Here is a 20547-nt window from a genome sequence, read left to right as displayed (position 1 = left end):
AGTTCTGCTATCGCAACATGATTAACCCTGTGTCTAATTTGTGTCAGTAATGAATTTAATTATGTGGTAGATTTGAAACAAAAATCTGTAAACTAGACAAAAAATGAGTTTGAGTTTAGTAGTTTGTATATATTGCTAAACTTCATTTTCAGCAAAGTGAGATGATCTAATGTGAAAACAAAAATCCTGGGTGCCTTTTCTCACTCTGTTTCAGGAGGTTTCATTAATGGGATTACAAGTCGGGGCTTCACACCAGTGCCTGCTCATAAAAACCTCAAAAATACCAAACAAACATTGATTGATAAGAAAAATCCCTAAGTGTTTTTGTAGCGTACAAGGAAACATATAAAGGCCACACATTAAATTTCACCTTTAAAAACAAATTTATTTGTTTTTAAAAAATAAAAAAATCAACTAAAAGGTATTACTATTTCATTGTCACTAACAGAACCAGTACGGAAGCACTGAGTCTTTGAGCACTTAAACCGCTCTTCAAGTATGTTTATTCAGTTCATAGATTATTCTTAAGTGAGGAAACCATCAGGACGGCCGGCCCAGTTGGCCCAGAGAACAGGGCTGCAGCTCCAAACTCAGTGCTCTTGATGGTGAACAGGTTGTCCTGTTGCAGAAGCAGTGTTTGACTTCACACACCTAAAAGACATAAGAACCCACTACTAGTTGATCCAGTGACGAGTCTGATGTGCAAGTACCCGATTCTTCAGTGTAGTGAGCAGGGAGACGAAGGTTTGGTCACATAAGCAGAACTTTTAACGTTAAAGGGCCAAGAAAAAACTAGAGAGGAACCCCCAGTGGCAAGACTAGAAGAGAGAGAATGCACCGTTAGATAAAAGAAAATAAAAGCCATCAATTAGCTGTATTAAAAAAAGCAGTGACTTTAAAACAACACCACTTGGATCAGCTCAAAAGGAATAAAACCACAAATTACAATTCATCTGTGGGGAAACAATGCAAAGTTCTCCACGTGTAAACAAATTCACTCAGAACAGACAAATCAAATGTGCAGTTCTCTTCTTCAACTATGCCCCCTTCAGCTTTACTATATGTGCCTGTGCCACGAACGCACAAAAAGAGATCGCGTTGACCCTTTGTCCCCTTAATCTGTTTTAGTCTTCTCAAAACACATTTCAGAAAGTTATAAAGTGACAAAACCTCTGACGCAGTCCTCCTGAGTGTTTGGAGAAGCTGCTAAAGAAGACAAGGTTTGACTATTGAGATTAAACTACCCACGTGTCCTCCCTTTATACATCAGTGCCAACACCTCTGTCCCTTCATTTCTTAAATTAGTCATCTGGGGTGAAGAAGAAAGCGATGCAGATACTCTGAAATGGCCTCCCAGTGCCTCCAGAGGAAGGCCAGGAGGATGATGAGCAGCAGCGTGGACAGCGTGCGGCTGCGTGTCTTCATTAACGGCACCACACAGTTAGCCACTGTGGACACAAACACTAAGAGGACTGCCATGACAGCAAGCAGCACGTTGATTAGTTTCCCAAGCAGAGTCCTTGCTGTGGCGTTCTCCAGACCCTCCAGCTGCACCACCTGCTGCTGCTGCTGCTGCAGCTCCATCTTGGAGATGCGCGTCTGACAAACCTCCAGCGCCTCCTGTGGGTCAGAGACGAGACTGTGAGTGGGTCTGACCGCGCACAGGAACCGGCGCGTGTCCTGGCTGTCATTTATTTACCTGGATGTCCCGCGCTCTCTCGTAAGACTGGTAGGCGATCTTCTCCTCCATGCTGGCGAGCTCCTGCTTCAAGTTCAATATTTCATTCTGGTGCAGTTCTGTCAAGTCATTAAGTTGCTCTTCTAAACGTTCACATCTACAAAATAAAATCCAGAGCATCAAAACCAGGATCAGTTTTTTCCTACCATACAATTATGTTATAGTCCAGACTTTAAGATGTGACAGGTTACCTGTATCGTTCTTCTTGCAGTGCCTCCATGATCATGGTGTAGTCACGCTGATAGTGGGCTTTCAAGTTATCAAAAGACTCCTCGAGCCGACCTTGGGTTTCCCGGAGCTCTTGGATCTCATGGAGTACCGCATCAAAGCCCGAGGCCTGGGCCTGATCAAGGGTATTGCCCTTGGAGCTAGGGGGCCCTCCTGGGGCTCCAGTGGTGCTATTGGCCCCCGCAGAGCCAGAAGTAGCACTGGAACAGTCATCGTCACTGCCGTACTTCGGGCTGCACTGGAGTTGCCCAGTTCCCAGGGTCCTCGTCCCAGCGGGGCCAACACCCTCATCTCCCTGGGTTTCATCCAAGGAATCCTTCAGCGAGGCAATGTTATCAGCGCTGCCGAACTTGTTGCGGATGAGGGAAGCGATTTCTCTCGGCTTAGACACAACAGCTCCAGCGGCGGAGTGAGTGGCCTGAGAGAAGCTGGAAAGGCCGCCCGTCACCTGTAACAAGCAAGATCATGTCAGTCCTAAGGCTAAAAACCAAGGACTGTGCTGATGCAATAGGCAGATGATATATTCCTGTTTAGCGCTTTTAGTGGCTAAAAGAAACATTTGTAGGCACATCTGCAGCCTCATTTATTGGGTAAAGGGACAATAAATGATTTTCAGAAATGCAGAGGGAGTTGCACTGGCATGAAGAACGCACCTTGGCTCCAACATCTTTCAGTCCCTGGTGCATGTCTCGAAGAACATCTTTGGGTTGGCGAGGGATGCCGTTGTGCTCCACCTCGCGCAGCTTGCGGTGGTAATGCTCCAGCTTCCTCTGCAGCTGCTGGATGGTTTGGGCCGACTTTTGGTTCTTCTTCTCAAACACTTGCTTGATGCGGGCGCTCTGCTGTTTGTCTGCGTTGTTAGCGAGCTTCAGGTATTCGGCCACATTGTCGTCGCGGGCTGTTTGTTCAATCTTGATTTGTTCGGTGAGCTTGAGGATCTTCTGCTGCAGTTGGGCGATGGCCTGCTTAGTTCGCTGGGGGTCTGGGGTGCTGTCCACTACGTCATAACCGTCTGCACCATAAGGGAGGGCGTTTGGTGACACGGCAGGACCTGAGCCATCATAACGATCCAACTGGAAAAAGAATAATTACGACAGAAACAACAGATGTTATTGTACTTTAATGCACATCCCCCTTAAAGGTATGACTTCAAAAAAGTATCTAAAGTTATCTCCACTAGATACTTTGATTCCTTATCCTGACTTTACTTACTTTGAAAGCCATGCTAACAATAATCTAAGGAGAATTTAGCTTATTCACTGATGGTGGTTGTGAATATCAATATGTGCTGTTGAGTGGCCACTAATCGACAAGTGAAGTTTTCAATAAAGAAAACAAATCACTGCGGAAGTTTGACTTTGTTTATTCCTGCAGCTTTCTCTGACCTGAAGTCCACTCACAGACAGCGAAATCTAAATTTAGAAAGGCTTAAAGCACATAGCGACCAAACACTCAAAGGCAATCTCTGACCTTCCACCACTGACAGCTCACTAGTTCATCCAGGCACATCGAAACCAGCCTGTTAACACGTTTGCCTGATTCACTTTTGTGAGAGTCTTTCACAGATGTTAATGCGTTAGTCTATTTTAGTTTTCACAGCTAAAAAGCCAGCGGGTTGCGAGCAAACAAATTCCACGCGCTTGTTGGTCATGACTGCACATATTTGAATTCCAGTTTTTAACACTGTAGAGGAGAATGTCTCATTACTAGCGCTTATTCCATAATTACCATGAAATGCTCCTTTCCATGGAGGAGCAGATGACAGGACTGCTGCACTCACCTTGTCAGGCTCCTCAGTTGAGTGGTAGCCAGAGGTCAGCAGCATGTCAGCGAGGGCTGGGCTGCTGGGCGTATCGGTGGTCGAGGAGGAGCGCGGGCGCCCAACCTGCAGCAGGGCTTCATGTGTACTACGCCTGTGGATCTGGGGGCTACCTTTCTGAGGAGGATCCCCAGCGGCCCCCCCCTTGCTGCGCCGGCCCTGCAGGCTGGTGCCTCGCTTCATCATCGGTGGAGCGCCGCGGATCTGCTGCAGAACACGGCTCAGAGCTGCAGGAGGGGCGGAAGCGGCAGGGGTGTCAGAATCCAAAGGGAGGGCTGAGGAGGCAGGAGCGTCTCCTACCTCCGACCCAACCTCGGGGGGTTCGGAGGGAGGGGCGCCTGTGCAGGACGAGACAGAGTCATGTGGGGAAACAGAGGAGCGTCGGCGCTGTGGCTGGAAAAACTGCTTCAGGCCATGGCCCAACGCTCCCATGTTCTCAAGGGCATTATGGGTGATTTTGGACAGGCCGTGCTCGGACTCGGACGCCCTCCTGCCGACCTCCACCTCTGCTCGTCCTCCTGTGTCCGGTTCCTCTGGACTCTGCTCACTACTACCCTGATCCATCAGAGACCTCCAGTTTCACAGTGAGGTGCTACTTGAGGGTGAAGGGGACTAGCTACGCCCCGTCGGCACCCCCCTCTGAGAGGCTGGTTGAAAGCCGGGGAAGCAGGGGGATGGCGCTCAGTTGGGCCTTTTGAGTGGGCATGCATCTGTGGCTTGGCTCAATGTCATGCTTGTCTACCACAAAAGGAAAATAAAATGGATTACGACATGCAGCAGTGAGCGATGACCATAATAAGCAGCAGAACATAACAGTAAACTAACACAGACCTGGGTTGACACAGACATGACCACGGTGACCAGCTCAATGTTAACTTCCTTAAGCATTTATGTTCACTACTGATTAACAACAGTTAATTTAGCACGTGGCATGTCTGAGGGTGCCAACCAGGTACAACACAAAACACCAGTTCTACAAAATCAATGCAATTTTGAGAACAGTTTCTGAAATGTCTTATTCTGTTTGTGAAATCATTGCCCATTATTTATTTCTAGGCATTCATTCCCAGCTGAACAAAATCTCTGACTGTTTAATAATTGCATTTCAGAAAGTATTCTCTTAGTAAATTATTATTCAACATAATTGAGTACTTTGATGATGTTATTAAAGACACTACAAAAATCAAATGAAATCATCGAATGCTTAACTGACTTTAAAATCCACAGCAGACTTTTCTTGAAATATTCAGAAAGCAAAAGAGCACAGTAGATAAGGTTTTACAGAGAGCTTACCATGAGCCCAGCCTCTCCTCTTCTTACTCACAACTTAGAATGAGCTAAATGAAACAGAAATATAAAAAATAAACTTAAAGACTATCCTACAACACAAAAATCATTGTTGTACTGTCACTACTAGTAAGCAGCTAACGTACCACAGGACTCCAGGTTTCAATCTGGCCAATTCAGTTTGTTTTTAAGTTGTTTTTATAAATGTTCTGTGTGTGACATCAACCAGGATGGAAGTCTTTAACTGGTCATCGTTTTTGGATTAAAACAATGTGTTTACCCCCAAACAGTTATACAAGACTTTGCATTGTTTCCCTGAGCTCCACTAATCCTACAGTGATGGATCAGGCTGTCTACTGTGTACATGGATTCCTTCACAAACAGAACAATGATTCTGCGAGTCAGCGCAACGACGAAGTATCACTTAACAAGCCAGCAGTGCAATCTAGCACCAAATTCATGAGTAGTGATACAGTGAGTCAGAGCTGGTCCTGCTGTTAGATCTGCAGCGTTGGAGAAGAAAAGCACTTTGTTTATGGGTAGGTGGTAGGTGGACTGTACAGCAAGGAAAAGAAGGGCTTAGAAATTCTTGCTGATAATTGCATTAACTGTATCACTGTGTTACTTTCACTTACTGCAACCAACTACAGTACGTTATACATTATTTACATAGAAGAAAATCAATAAGCTGATAGAATGAGGCACCCACCACTCTGGCTAGACAGCAGGAATAAAAGCCAGATCCTCCCTTCTCATAAATATATGTACATGTTATATACATTATATACTCCAACAGCAGCCTTCCAGCATCATCTAAAGTTCCTGAATCACTGATATTCATAGAGATTCGGTGCAGTGAGCCTTGTGGGACCAAAAGCAAGAACAGACAAAGAACTATATCCTTGATCTACAATGACAATATAATGATATCCAACTCCTCCTCGCTGGGGGCAAAGTGTTCTCTTTAAAGTAGGGCAGCCAACATTTGCCTATCACTCAGCGTGCTCCAAGGTCAAACCATCCTCAGTGTGCTGGACATGTCCGGGAGCATTTAGGTTTTATCTTGTGTTGAAGACACGAGAGCACAGGCCTTCAGCATTATTGTATTGTTTCTGCATTGCTCAGTGTCACTCGTGTGTAGCTCTCATTTGCTTGTGATTTTATTTGCAAAAAATGTATAAGAAAATGAACTGCTATTTAAATAGACATACCTTCAGGTGTGGTCATCAGCAGTGGATTTGTGCATCTATTAACGCAAGAAAAGGCTTAATAATCAAAGCGAATGTGAATCGCCACTCTCTCTGGGTAAATCCTCCACATGAAATCTAGCGGGACAGCTGTCAAACTTTAGTCAGCTGAGTCCAAGGACATTTAGAAAAATCACATGCTGCAACGAGAAACAAGAAAACAGAGGCAAGACAGTGTAAGAAACTTGGAATAGTGACATTTTAACAGTACAAACCTTCAGTGATTTGTCTTTCACAAAATCATTTAACAATGGATAAACGTTTTCATATAAATGATGGCATTAGTTTAAAAGTGATGGCAAATATCACTCATCAACTCAGTTGCAGCAAGTGCTGGTTTTCAGCAGCAGCACCAACCAACCAACCGAGGAATGCTATTGTGAAATATTAAAAAAACATGGCAATTAGCGCAGGTCAAAGCGTTTAAGTATAGTTAATACTAAGGCTTAAGATTAAATTTGTACACGTGAGTGCCTCTCCCTAGGTCAAATGTAATGCAGCCTGTAGTAAGATCGGCCATTAATACTCACAAAATGATGAATAGAAACACTTATAATGAATGTGATCAGGGTAAAGGACATTTAAGTTCATTTCTGAGCTCCACAAACCTCCAGGGCCTTTTAGCTTAATTAATGGTGTAATGTTAATTAAGAGCAGCAACTGCCCCCTGAGGAGCATCTGCTGGATATGAATGGAGACATAAATGAGATCAATTATTCAGGCTGACAACTAAACATTAAAATGTCCACACACACAGTAACAATAGACAAATGCTGCCGTGTTTGAAAACACGGATAAGCTTCTACGTGGTGCATGACTGATCCGATGAGATCATCGCCACTCCTTCAGTAATTACGTCTACCGCGGAAATAACACAGGCTTTTTTTGATGAGATTGCAATTTACAGTGGGGTGTAAAGTGTCATTAATAAAACTCCCACTCAGTATAAAGTCACATTTTTTTGTTTGACATTTAACTTACAGGGTAAATAAATGACTCCTGGGTTACAGGTGCATTCCGTCTACATGTTAGTAGCGTTAGTGCACCTGTAGTAACGCTCCTGGGTGACATGTAAAGGCAGATAAAGCGGAATAAAGTCACTAGTGCACACTAATATTAGGCTGTATTAACGGCTAATGATTTCAAGTCAGTGCAAACAGTCTGATCCCAGCGGTTTAACATTAGCTAGAGATAAGAAGAGGATGAAATTAGCAGGTCGCTAGCCAAAGTCCGCGGGCCTGATCTTTAAAACACACACCAGCGAGACGTATCTGATAAAACCGTGAGCGTAGTTCAAAGTTTCCCTAAAGCCTGAGGCAAATCGACGCGTTGGATAAAGTCAGAATATACCATTGGCCCCGTTTTCGTGGCCCGTGTCTTCTAGCAGCTAGCCGTCAGGCTAACGTGGTGCACGTCAGGGCGTTTAGTTTTGCTCGCGGGGTACGCCGGCGCTGCCGTGCGGGGCGAGGTCACTGTGTGGCTTTATCACCACGCAAATACAGCACGTTTACACTGAAGCTTTAGCTCATCTGAGTAGCAGGCACACGTAGTCTAGAAGCACTGGCGACATAAACAATCTGAGCACTATGTATTTAAATGTATCTAATCAGCTGTGAGGCACAGACTTATTTATGTGTAAATGGAAAAAAGCAGCATTTAACTGTATAAATGCTGCATCCACCCACACTACAGAATAGAAGACACATATGCATAATAATATCAAATGAAACTCCCATCACTGCTACAGACGCTGATGAGGACCAGCAGTGTGTCATGTAATAGATGTGTACTCACACACTTGAATACTACATCAGAATCACTGGGGAATCATATGAGACAAATGTTGTGTTAATGTCACAATAGATAATTATTACAGCTACACTGAACCCATCTGAAAGTCAAATACATGAATGAATTTAATGGTAACATAGCAACAGAGAGACCATGAGAGATGTTTAGCCTGTTTGTCTAGTTCTATTGGAAACATGCAATTAACAATTTACACAATTTAAGTCGAACTCTACAACCTTCCAGGAACGAAAAGCCAACCCCCACACGTGTAAAAAGCCTGAACACACGGGGTAAGTTTAAACTAGAGGTATTGAGTGGCCACCTGTCACATTCGCCCATTATAGGTTTCCTTGATCACACTTCAGTGTCTTGTATTTCATGTAGGTGTAGAGCTACAGCTCCTCCAGTATAGGCGTGCACTAGCTAGAAGTCCCTATACTATGGTTAGTAAGATACACATGCATCTGTAGGACAAAAAATATATAATATATATAATACATATAGCAATGACGTGGTTAGTTCAGGGTTTAATCCTATGAAAGCTGTAGTCTGGGTGTTGTCTCCAAAGTTAAAATGTTACACATAATATACATTAAATTGCTTCTCTTAAACACAATTACAGAATTTACTTAACGTCGCCCACCTCGGCGATGCTGTAGGGGAAATCAGGCGCTTACTTGCCGCCTGGCCACTCAGCCTGTCAGTTAGCAGCCGCGGCTAAGCTAACAAACATCGCCTGAGTTACAGGCGCTCGGGGCACCGCGCCAGGCGGCAGCGACAACGAGATATAACGCGTTTACCGTCCGCGAACGCTCCCGCAGCTCCGGCAGCAGCGCAGGGGCGCACATCTCATTCACGGAGCGCTTCGCGACGCGCGTGCGGTGCTGGCGTGGACTTACATGAGCGCTGAGAGGATTGTGTTGATGACCGTTCATTTCTCCCGATGGTGGACACTCCCACGGTGACGTCATATAGCGTGCTCCACGTCACACCAGCTGAGCGGCGCAGAGCGGAGCGTCGATCCCGAGACGCGGAGGACATTACGCCGTTGTTACTGCTGGTGATGGGTGGAGTCATCAGCATACAACGAAAAGAGCTCAATGAATATAATGCGAATAAACGGGGTGTATTTACAGCTGTACGCGAGCACATAACGACCACCAGCGGTCCTAACATCTGAAGAACCCATCTCCAACCTACAGCCCTGAATGTTCCAATAACTATAACATTGAACATTTGTAATTCTCCATAAGCACAATAAGTAACGTTGCCATCATAAGAAAAGACCCTGGGCACATTTGTTTGCTACAGCTTCATCATAACACCTTGAACTGAGTGTTACATAGACGCATGGCACCACAGACTGAGAGATGTTTACGCTGAATGGAGTTGGGTTTGGCCTGATACTCAGGTAATACATGACCGCAAACCTGCTGAGTAGCATAACATTTGGATTCGTAAGGGTGCAGATGATGAAACTCCTGGGCAGGGTTAGGGGTGTGGTGGCTGTGAGGTGATGGGGACGAGAACAGCTTCTCCTGACCTTCTGGACAACAGAGATTCAGAGAATGCCAAGAAATGTGAACTGTGGCCGCTGGTTTTCCAACTCAGGTGGCTCTGCTGTTTATGTTAACAGCAGGAAGAAGGAGGTTTGTGGTATGGAAGAATCAACCTACATAATGGAACAAGAGGCCTGGAGTTTATGTACGCACAGAACACTGTAAATATTTAATCTTGAGGAAACAACCTGGACAAAACCACATGTGACCACAAGAGTGCGCACGTTACCTTCGTCTTTAGTCTTTCTTATAAGGTCCGAAGAGAACAAGAGCAAGTTTACACGTGGAACGAAAGATGAAGATGACTTTCACACAATAGACTCAGAATCAGTTTTAGTATCAGATGAGTGAATGGGCTAAACTTGTTTTCAATTCAATAACCATATTAGTCACCTCCAATTAACTAAAGAGTAAACTTCCACTAATCCTCTCCTCAATTGAAAGCAGGAAGCAGAATACAGGTGATGATAACAAAGGTTTTTCCCAACACACTGCTCACACATTTCCCCTCCACATTAATGATTATGAAAGACTGTTCCAATCCGTTATTCCATCCTTATACAGTGACTAAACCATCACTGCTTTGACAGGAACAGCTGCTTTGAGCATTTACATCAAGAAATTAACTTTTTTACTTATTTTCTGTAAGGATGAACCAAATCAAAACAACAGACAATTCAAATAAATTATTTTTTTATTTACAAACACAGTAAAAATATCCATAAACGTTACATTTGTTACTAGACTCATTTGATGCTAGCAGGACAATGGGTGTAGGTGGTCTATCCTGCACACAGGCGTAGACGTAAACATCGCTGCACTGGTGAATCCTCGTGAGTCAGGGTTCACAATCACACTTCTTTCCTACATGAAACCAACATGGAAAGCTGTGCAGTTCTAAATTCTTCCGATTCTATCGTGCTATTGGATGTAGAATCCGCCGAGGCCATGTTTTGCATGAGCGTTACCGTCTAATCAAGCTCAGATGATCTAGAGTGTGAAGTTAGAACTTAGAGGTCTGTGACGTCCTCATCAGGCCAGTCACGCTGGAGCCTCAATGCTGAGAACACTGAACCCAGTTCCTCTCCAAAGAACGGGGACCCAATGCTGCCGGTGTAATCAGTCAAAGCGCCGGGCGGCTGCAGTGGCTCTTTGGTTTGGACACGGTCCAGAGATGCAGCGACAGGCTCGGCGTCCAGCATCCACCTGTAGCCGACGTAGGCTGGAGGCAATGCGGGACCGCCGTCTCCATCCGCGCTGTCTGCCTCCAAGGTGTGGGTCCAGGAGGGAGGGGGGGTGGTGAAAAGACCCCCTGCCACCAGCTGCCCGCGATGGAGGGCGTAGTCGATGCTGCGCCTCAGATTAATAGGGGAGGGCGGCCGCATGTCGAACTCTATGAGTGACAGGACGCATTCGCGTTCGCCAACTTTCTGCCACAGCAGAGCAGCCTGAGGGTCAGAGCTGCTGCTGCTGCTGAGAGGATCGGACGTGTGCCCCGCCATGATGATGGAGGGATGATCATCGTACGGGCACATCACCTTGTTGCTGATTCCCGCTCTGGACAGGTTATATTTTGCCCAGGTGTTTGGCATCAGATCCTCCCAGGTCTTCTCTGATTTTCTTAGAGGACCCCTCCTCAAACCAGCCAACACTCTCCCCCACAAGCCTTTCCCGTCCATCCTTTTAGACACCTCGCCTCTGCCCGGCCACTGATCACCTTTTGAATGGCTCCTGGAGGGAGTCCAGAAAACCCAGGATCCCAGAAAAAGCAAAGAGAATCCCCAGGCCAGCTCCAGGATCCTGGCCCAAAACTGACTGAGCCACCAGCCCCAGCCGAAGCGCCTCCAGTTCCCCAGAAGCCCGTAGAGCCACAGGAGGCTGTACATGTGAACGCTGCAGCAGAGGACCCCAAAGAAGGCACACACCGCCGTCACCCGCTTCGCCCTGCGCTCAGTCCTCTGTGAAGGAACCCAGTGAGGTGCTGAGGACCTGAAGAAGGGGTGTGCGTGAGACAGAGACCTCGTGAGGATCCCCATGCAGAACGGGAGACCCCAGCAAAGGGAGAGGGTCTGTAGCAGCAGAGGGAGGGCGGGCGTCCAGGCTGACGCGTACAGGTCCGCTACGAGTAACGGCGCGCAGTGTGATACAGCCAGACCCCCCACCACCCACGGGCGCTGCAGCTTCAGGGGAAAAGGCAGTAGCCTCAGCTCCCTCAGCGTGACCAGCGCGAGCGCGACCTGCGCCCACAGGAGGAGCTGCAGGGGGACGTTGTGGAGGGCTGCCAGCGCGGCGCGGGACAGCACCTGCCGGGTGCCGTAGGGGTCGAGCAGCAGGAGGACCCCCCGCAGGGCGCCGGCCGTCACCAGGAGGCCGTTGGCCACCGTCAGGGCGTCGCACAGGGGGCGGGGACAGGCGCAGGCGCCGGCCATGCCCAGAGACGCCAGGACGGCGGCGAGGAGGAAGAGGCCGGCCGAGCCGAAGACGTGCAGCTCCCAGGCGAACGCCAGCGTGCGACTCATGTCGTCCCACAGCAGACTGGTGCCGTTGAAGGTCCTCGGGACCACACAAGGCCGGCGACCGAGCACGCACGGGTCTCCGGGCCCAGACGTGTTCTGGTTGCTCAGGGGAGCGGACGCATTGGTTTGGACGGGACGTACAGGCCTCTCCCCACCTGAGGGACGGAGAACATGGCAGTATAGTAGTTCTATATATTATATATATTATATATTAGTAGGATCAGAAGGTTGCATCACACGTTTATTTACCACTTGGGAAGTCGTCGTTCACTGTTGATGGAGGACTCTCCTCTCTTGGTTCATCAGCAGTGGGACTGCCCTCCATCACAGCCTCTTCTGCACTGGACTCAGCACGTCCAGCGACGGAGCTATTGACTTTGTCAGGTTCTTGATCGTGACCCCGTGAGCGCTGTGGAGGAAGTGCTGTCGAAGCAGCAGATGTGACTCCAGCTGTGCTTCCAGCGCCGGCCGGCTCAGTGTCGATGTGTGACGTCCTCCCGTCGACAGCGTCTCCACTGCCCTCGGCCCGGCCTGAAAGGGGGATTAGGTCCCTGCTGGCATTAGCCTTCCCGCCTGCACTTTGAGGGACTCGCACCGAGTCAGAGTCCAGCGAATGTGTGGCTTGAACCAGGCTTCCACGTGATATGAAAGACACGATCAAAGTGAAAAAGAGCACGGAGGAATGCCCCATTTTTGGTTGCGTCGGCTGAACACCACCACCTGGAGAACCAAAAGTGAGAAAAGCAGCCACCAGTCAGACAAGACACAAAGAAAACAGCTCCCCAGACTGCGATTCAACGCAGTATATGTATGGTTAGTGTATGGTTATCATTTCACTGTCTAGTCCATAATTAAGAAAGGTTGACCCTGCAGTGATTTCACAGGTCAGGTGGCGGCTGAAGAGTCACACAGATTCACAGGTAGTTAATCCAATAGAGCAATCATTCCTCGGTTTAATCCAGTGGATGTCACACTCCACAACATATGCGTGTGCTCAGCGTCAACCAAACTACAACACAGCCTGGCAAACGCAAAGCATGAGCCTGTCTGATCTGTCTGTGTCCCTAGGGCCATGATGCAGCTCAGATACCAATGAAAACACCGTGAATGAAATACGTCATAATAATTTTATCATGTTTCATCTTAACCACACAGTTGCTGTATTAATTTACTTTTACAATTGAATTTAAATTTATTTTTATTGCTCTTTATCCAAATCTAACTGCAGGCTCAACAAAAAGTTCTAAAATATATATAATTTATCTTTAATTAACAGTTTTTCACAGCAAAATACCAAAACATGTCAAATGTTTCCCTGCTATAATACTAAATTCCCACCAGAAAGCTAAGCGCTGAATGAAAGTCACACACCTGTGAATCCTTGGGTCCTGCTTCTGTTCAGCTCTCCATGGGCAGCGCTCCCTGTCGGGCTGCAGGACGAGTGTGTAACGTCTGATTCCTGAAGTCAAAGAGCACCACAGGGAGGGCTGAACACGCTGGATTTGCAGACATGCTCTCAGCCAGTGAGCCTCAAGCTGACGCCTTATTCTCATTATGCACCGGCTGCTTCCTTGGCAGCCTCCCATCACCCATCGCCTCTGAATGGAGCGAACAGGAACCAGGGGCCAGAGGCTGCGTCTGAAACAAACACTCTCATAAATATATTCCTGGTATTTGTCTTTTGTGTTGCTGTTGGGGAGACAAACACCTTTTGTATATAATTAACTTAACACAACTTGACAAGCGGCACCTGTGTCTCCCTACAACAGTTGTGTGAAGGTAAATCGCCTCTCCAAAGGATTAAAATAAGGTTCTTAGTGTGGCCCAAAGTCACATGAAGTGACAATGTGAAGCCAAACAGACACGAGCACGGTAGTAGTCTTTCATGGCCACTCACAGGCTTATACTTCAGAAATACCCTTCACAAGACCAAGCAAATCAAATGGATCACACATATTATTAGCAGCAATTAATGACACATGTGCCACTTTCATTGTTTCCTACAAGTGGTGACCATTCATACAATTATGTGTATAAATTCCAGCAACATATTAGCAGCTTTTACAGAATCCTAAATAGTACAGTGAGTGTGGGAATTAACCCTTTCGTGTCCAATGTGCGCAGGACATGGCCTATGCTCATAGTACATCTGTCCTGGGCCACCTTAAGAAGGGCGAGAGGCAGTTTGTTGTGGAGCAAACAGGGGGAGGCTCTCAGCGACACACGCCTGGCGCTTTAAGGCAGACTGGGGAAGTTAGACTTTGTTAAAGGCACATGCAATCAAATGTTTCCCAGCCGTGGCCAGAGCTCTGTGTGGGTTAGTAGTGTGGTGGTGGTGACACGATGAGGAGCCGGTCAACAAAATGAGGCCACGGTGCCAACTTTCCCCAAAACAGTAAATGGTCCTGTGCATCATAGCGACCGGCGGCCGCCAAGCTCAATGCCAACACAATGTTTAATGGTATGTTCATTTGATATTCTGCCTTTACAGACGCGCGTTTCTTTACTGAACTAACGCACAAACTTCACCTTTCTTCGGCCCTTTTTATGACATGCAACGCAAACCACACCAACAGAAACCCTAATATTTGCCTGAAAGGCCGCGTTCCAGCCGCGTTTCATGCTCGTGCACACAAACTGGCCCCAAACTCTTATTACAGAGCGGAGCAACGGGCGCTGATTGCGCTCGCGCGCGCATGGGTGTAACTCCAGGCAGCTGCTGCAGGTGCTGGTCATGCTGTGGGCAGGCAGACGTGTTAACAGGCCGCTGCCTCGCTGAACGGTGTGCGGAGGCATCGCGTCGATTCAGGGGCCTCCACTTCCGTCATTGTTTATCGCCGTGGATAAACAGTGGATTCCTGGCTCCGCGCGCTGCCGTGTGGTGTGTGGTCGCAGCAGTGCTTCGCCGGCACCGGGGGGGACTTGTTTGACACCCGGACCAGCCTGGATCTCACCCCGAGACAAGCGGACGTCAGAGAGCCCGTCGCCGCTCGCGAACCTTTATCGCACTGTAATCACAGCTTTGTTTGCGTGAACGAACTGCGGCTACGTGCGCTATGTAGCGAAGTGAACGGCACGCCGCTGGTAGCCGTCGGACGTTTATCGCCTTTTTAGTTTTAAACGCCGTGTCTTGGCGGAAAGGAGAGGATTTCGTTTTATTTAAGGTAGCATGACAGAATCCGGAGCCATCGAGGTAGCTAACTAGCTAACAGTAGAACTAGCTAGTTAGCATCTTGTAGCTAATGGAAATTAACGGACTGCTGATTTAACGCATGTTAAAGTGTATCGGGACAAATTATGCCACTTGTTTGAGTAATATACAATAGCAACTACATATTAGTATGACGGACACAAATACGACTGAACACGAACCCACTATCTATATGGGTTGTGACAACAGGGCTATGCTAACACTGTAAAGCTAACATGCTAACGTCTTGCTACAGCGTAGACACTGTCAACAGCACTTGTAAAACGTCCTGTAAACATTGTGGCGATTGCTTTTATCAAAAGCTCTACGAAGCTATAACTCGGCTCAGTGGTTGTCCACATTTAGATTCGGCCACTGTTAACGTGCTCTATAAAAACCCAGCTGTGTCTGATGCCAACGTGCACTTTGATCCGAGTGTGATTTAAATAACCCTTTTCCTCGTGTCGTGCTTTTAAAATCGTGGGTGTTTTCCATGACACGTCTGCGTGATGGTGCACGTGGGTCTGAATGTATTGGTGCGCGTCGGCCGGTTGGTGACTGTCCATCCTCGTCTGTCCAGGATAAGTGATAATGAACGAGCCAGAGAGCGGGGTGGTCTCGTTTGATGAATATGTGCGGCAGAAGGCCCGCACGGTGCCTCAGCACAGAATGAAGGAGTTCCTGGACTCCCTCGCCAAAGGCCCAGAGGTGCTGCAGGAGTTCAGCCAGCAGGGAGGCGCGGCCGCCACCACAGCCCTGGTCTACCAGCAGCAGGACGCCAGCTGTGTCTACACAGACAGCACAGAGGTGGCCGGGTCCCTCCTGGAGCTGGCCTGCCCCGTAAGAGTCTCTACCTTCTGTTATGATGGGATGTTGGTGGCATCTGCCGCGCTTCTTATGTATATGAACGTGTTCTGTGGCAGGTCCAGGTGACCTCGGGAGAGATCTCGCCTCAACTCTCAGTGCATCAAGGGTCTGAACAGCAACTCCAAGTGCAGGTGTGTATATTGCACTATTATAAAGTTGAAAGTACAGGAGACAGATAGGGGAAATGTTTAATCATTCATATTTTGTTACTCGTATGTTCATAATGCACCCTCGAACAATCTCACTTATTCTGTTTGTCACTCTGGGGTACGCTGCACTCTCCCCATTGCTTGGTTGTGTGATTAAACATTAATGCGAGATTAGTCACTCATCATCTCTGTGCTGCTGGACTTTTGTTACCACATGTCTTTACATTACTGTAATATATTTTTTTTAGTAAAAGCCGAATGTCTAAATGTGAGGAATTTTTCTTTCTTTGGCCGAATTCTCACTGATTGATTTTAAATCTGTTATTGTCACATGTTCATATTTTATTTTCGATTAATTTGGAATTAAACTCATTTTTGTTATAGAGTCACGGTGTGTTTGTGAACCTTGTTTATACATGTAAATTTTTGTTGTGACCTGTTCTTTTTCATGCTTCTTTTGTGCCAGGTGCAGATTCAGGAACAACAGGGCCAAACTGTTAACCAGGTTCTTCAGGTGACCTCTCCTTCACAACAGGACCTGCAGGAAATCTCAACAGCTCAACTTGTCCACGAGGGAGAACTCACAGAAGAGCTGCAACAGCAGGTACAGTATCAGTTTCAGGATCATTTTTTTAACCGTGTCGATTTCGTGCATGTGTTGCATTCGAGCTGCTTTTCTACAAAGCTTGATGTTTTTTCAGATTCAAGCACAGTTGGTAGCGGCTGTGACCGGGGGACAGCAAATCCAGTTGTCAAGTGGTCAACACATTCAGCTACAAGGGACGCAGCATATTCAGCTGCCAGGAGGGCAACAAATTCAACTTCAGGCCGGTCAACAGATTCAGCTACAAGGTGGACAACAGATCCAGATCCAGACCATAGAGGCCATCGAGGCCATGTCTCCTTCGCAGCAACAGAGCTCTCTCATGGAGGCAGAAAGGGGGGGGGGCACTGTCTCAACAGTTCTTCAGCCTGCTAAGAAGCGTAAGGTGGATGTGCCTGTAGCTGTTTCATATGCTGTTCCACAGGGCCAGCAGGTGGCCACAGTTCTGACTATTCCTCAAGGACAACAGCAAAGCTACGTCTCACTACGGCCAGATCTGCTCACAGTGGACAGTGCTCAACTATATAGCACCACAGGAACAATCACAGGTCCCACAGGGGAGACCTGGACCATCCCTGTGTACTCCACTCCACAGCAGCAGGGTGTAACTCACATTGCCATACCACAGGAGACGTACAGTACAGTGCAAGTTACCACTACCAACGGTAAGGACAAATTGTCCCCAAGTTCCACATCAAGGTCTGCAGATCTACAGTCAGCCTCCACTGGGACACAGGAAGAAATAGTACAGACACTTTTCCCTGCACAGTTCATGAATGGGAACATTCACATCCCTTTGGCAGTGCAGACTGTTGGAGGGACGTACAACACTACACAGTCGCTGCACATATGGGACCCAAGTCAACAGCAAGGAGGAGAGGGGCAGGAACAGCAGCTCCATCTGCAGGTTAGACCTCAACTTTTGTCTTTCAGTTAAAATACACATGTACTGTACAGCAGTGCTAGATTAGGTAAGTGCTTGGTGCATCGAATACACTAAACATCATATTAAATTCTTTTGTTGTGATTAAAAATTAAACAAAAATACCTGTGCATGCAATCTTCCAACTCAAAGCTACAGATAGCAGCAGCCTGTAAATACATGTGGGTGTTAGCCTAGCGTTCATATTGTGATCATCACTTCAACCTTTGCAGTCCACTTTCCCAGAAAGCTGAGAGTTTTATTTGTTGTAGGGTCAAGCAGAGACAGAGGATCATGCGGAACCACCTACAGAGATTCTGGTTCCTGTCTGTCTTAAGCCAGAGGAGGGCCTGGAGGTCTGGCGTCTCTGGGTGAATCGAAAAAACACAGAGCTGAGTAAACAAGAGAAGACAAAGCTGGCACCTATAGGACGTAAGTGAGCTATAATCATTGTAATGCATTTTTAAAAATAAGTGAGTCATTGTATATATTCAACCACTAATTTTTGCAGGTTTACTTTCATTCCTCATGCGTTGCCTTTTTTTTAGTATTGCTACTTTTGCAAACAAGGTATTTACATATTGCATAAAAACAACAATTGTTCTTCTGTCATCAGGTCGTCAGCCTCTACGTTTTCAAGAAGACTTGGTGTCCAGTGCTGTAGCGGAGCTAAACTTGGGTCTTTCCCTGATGACACAGGAGGCACGAGCACAGGAAGAACAGCAATTTGCTCCTGATGTTCTATATTATGTCTTCTTGTGCATACAAAAGGTTGGTGTCAAGCCGCTCCAACGTATGCCAGAAGTCTGTCAGATGGTAATGATGCTTTTCCTTTTACAGTATCTCTCAGAAAATGGGCGCGTGGATGATATTTTCTCTGATCCGTATTACGAACGTTTCTGTGGGTGTTTACACAAAATCCTGGATGGATGGAAACCCAGTATTCATCCTTTAGGTATGAGAATCAGCAATTACTAATAAACAAACAAAACACCCTTCAGCAGCTAATTACGTGTCTTGGTTTTAGGTTATGTTATTCCAAGTCATGTGACTGAGGAGATGTTGTGGGAGTGTAAACAGCTCGGGGCCCATTCACCTGCCACATTGCTCACAACTCTAATGTACTTTAACACTAAGTAAGTTACCGTTAAACCTGCTGTATTAGATACTTTGAGGGAAATAATGCGTGATTAAATAAATGCTTTTTGTCACAGGTTTTTCCGCCTCTTAACACCTGAGCAGCACATGAAAGTAGCTTTCTCCAAGGTGTTAAGACACGCGCGGAAGAACCCCACTAATAACAAGGACAAAGCGACAACCATCCGCCTTCTCAAAGGACAAGGTCCGAACAGCGCTGGACAAAAAGGTGTTTGCTACAGTTGCTTTATTTTGAAGTCTTGCTGTTCAGCAGCAGATGTTCCTGTTGCTGACTTCTTGTGTGTATTCTTTTCAGGAACCGACGACATGTACGAAGAACAGGTTGAAGATCCGGAGAATCCTCTTCGTTGCCCCATTAAACTTTATGACTTCTACCTCTTCAAATGGTGAGTAGCACTCGAATTGTATAATCCAAGTTAACTTAATTATAACGTTTTCTCACTGACTCTCTCATCTGTCGCTAGTCCTCAGAGCATTAAAGGGCGTAGTGATGCATACTACATGACTCCAGAGCCTGTTGTCGCACCCAACAGCCCAATGTGGTACTCATCTCAGCCCCTAACGAGTCAGCAAGTGGAGCGCATGCTGGCTCGCATCATTGTGGTTCGGGAGATCCAGGAAGTCATCGGCATTAATCCAGAGAACGTGGGCTAAACCCAAAGGACGGACAGGAACCAATTCCAAGTCGGTCACTGATTGTCGGCTATGCAGTACCAGCTGAGACTCTAGACCTCAGACCATCTCAAACAAAAGGGGAGATCAGAATCGACCATTTTGAGGAGTGATTGCACTCCAGGTTATCTTCTTTTTCAATTGTGTTTCATCTGGTTTGGTGCACTGTTATTTTCCAACTACCTTTTTAAGCCATCTTCTCTGTAAAATGTTTTATTAAGTTTAACTTTAGTCGCTGAACTGCTGGATTGTGATTAAGTGGTAGCACTGCTGCTCTGAATTGAGTAGAGGAGCTACATTTTCCTGTAGAGGTTCATTAATATGATAATGGAATATTTAACCATTCACCTCTTTAACCTCAGAGGCAGTAAACCGTTTTCCCTGTTTTAAGGTCCCATTATGAAACATGTAAATGGACAATTACGGGGACTGTGGTTCACAACTTTCTTTTGTACTGCATTTTGATTCATGTATTGATATGTTCAGAGTTGAAGAACTTGTGCCTGCTCTTTTCAAAAGTGACAATATGCCTGTGGCTCAGTGAGGAGAATCTCAACATTCAAAGTCAAGTGCTATGTTGTAGTCATTCAAGAGATTGGAGACATTTCTCTCAGGTCAGTGTTAGCGATCGAGACACCCATCAAGGATTTTTACCAATTTCCTGTATGTATATATGTATAGTAGGGTTATTAAACATGATATACAGGTAATCCACAATATTACTTGTATCAAGAGTGTCAAGTAAATCAAACATGAGAAGTATTTATAGCTGTGTTGTCTTTGGAAATGAAACTCTACAT

At 46.5% G+C, this 20547-nt stretch overlaps 3 protein-coding genes across 11 annotated transcripts; 1 reads left to right on the top strand and 2 right to left on the bottom strand.

Moving 5' to 3' along the window:
* Positions 1–364: 364 nt before the first annotated feature.
* tmcc1b (transmembrane and coiled-coil domain family 1b) lies at positions 365–9164 on the bottom strand. Of its 5 annotated transcripts, none has more exons than XM_029151315.3 (8): positions 9010–9164; positions 6284–6459; positions 5079–5122; positions 3747–4523; positions 2620–3039; positions 1930–2414; positions 1700–1835; positions 365–1620 (listed from the first exon to the last, which is right to left on the bottom strand). In XM_029151315.3, the coding sequence occupies exons 4-8, from the start codon at positions 4347–4349 to the stop codon at positions 1306–1308; spliced, it is 1959 nt and encodes a 652-aa protein (XP_029007148.1). In that variant the 5' UTR covers positions 4350–4523; positions 5079–5122; positions 6284–6459; positions 9010–9164; the 3' UTR covers positions 365–1305. The 5 variants fall into 5 exon arrangements, with proteins under 5 accessions (XP_029007148.1, XP_029007153.1, XP_029007149.1 ...); XM_029151320.3 differs by having other exon boundaries at positions 3747–4012; XM_029151316.3 differs by having other exon boundaries at positions 8911–9062.
* A 1181-nt stretch (positions 9165–10345) lies between these two features.
* LOC114855815 (proline-rich transmembrane protein 3-like) lies at positions 10346–14451 on the bottom strand. The gene is made up of 3 exons (XM_055509220.1): positions 13557–14451; positions 12435–12905; positions 10346–12340 (listed from the first exon to the last, which is right to left on the bottom strand). Exons 2-3 carry the CDS (start codon positions 12874–12876, stop codon positions 10680–10682), a joined length of 2103 nt encoding a protein of 700 aa, XP_055365195.1. The 5' UTR covers positions 12877–12905; positions 13557–14451; the 3' UTR covers positions 10346–10679.
* A 60-nt stretch (positions 14452–14511) lies between these two features.
* Positions 14512–20509, top strand: LOC114855812 (transcriptional regulator QRICH1-like). 5 transcript variants are annotated; one of them, XM_029151308.2, is made up of 12 exons: positions 14512–14646; positions 15956–16215; positions 16299–16373; positions 16858–16995; positions 17093–17902; positions 18190–18349; positions 18534–18688; positions 18758–18872; positions 18945–19053; positions 19132–19283; positions 19371–19461; positions 19540–20509. In XM_029151308.2, exons 2-12 carry the CDS (start codon positions 15967–15969, stop codon positions 19727–19729), a joined length of 2244 nt encoding a protein of 747 aa, XP_029007141.1. In that variant the 5' UTR covers positions 14512–14646; positions 15956–15966; the 3' UTR covers positions 19730–20509. The 5 variants fall into 5 exon arrangements, with proteins under 5 accessions (XP_029007141.1, XP_055365193.1, XP_029007138.1 ...); XM_055509218.1 differs by lacking the exon at positions 14512–14646 and adding an exon at positions 14952–15378; XM_029151305.3 differs by lacking the exon at positions 14512–14646 and adding an exon at positions 14953–15195.
* The last annotated feature ends 38 nt before the right edge of the window (positions 20510–20547 follow it).

This window comes from Betta splendens, chromosome 5 (assembly GCF_900634795.4).
Source record: "Betta splendens chromosome 5, fBetSpl5.4, whole genome shotgun sequence".
In the NCBI taxonomy this organism is placed as follows: Eukaryota; Metazoa; Chordata; class Actinopteri; order Anabantiformes; family Osphronemidae; genus Betta; species Betta splendens.
Note: the sequence above shows the minus strand (reverse complement) of the source record. Positions and strands in the feature narration are given on the sequence as shown.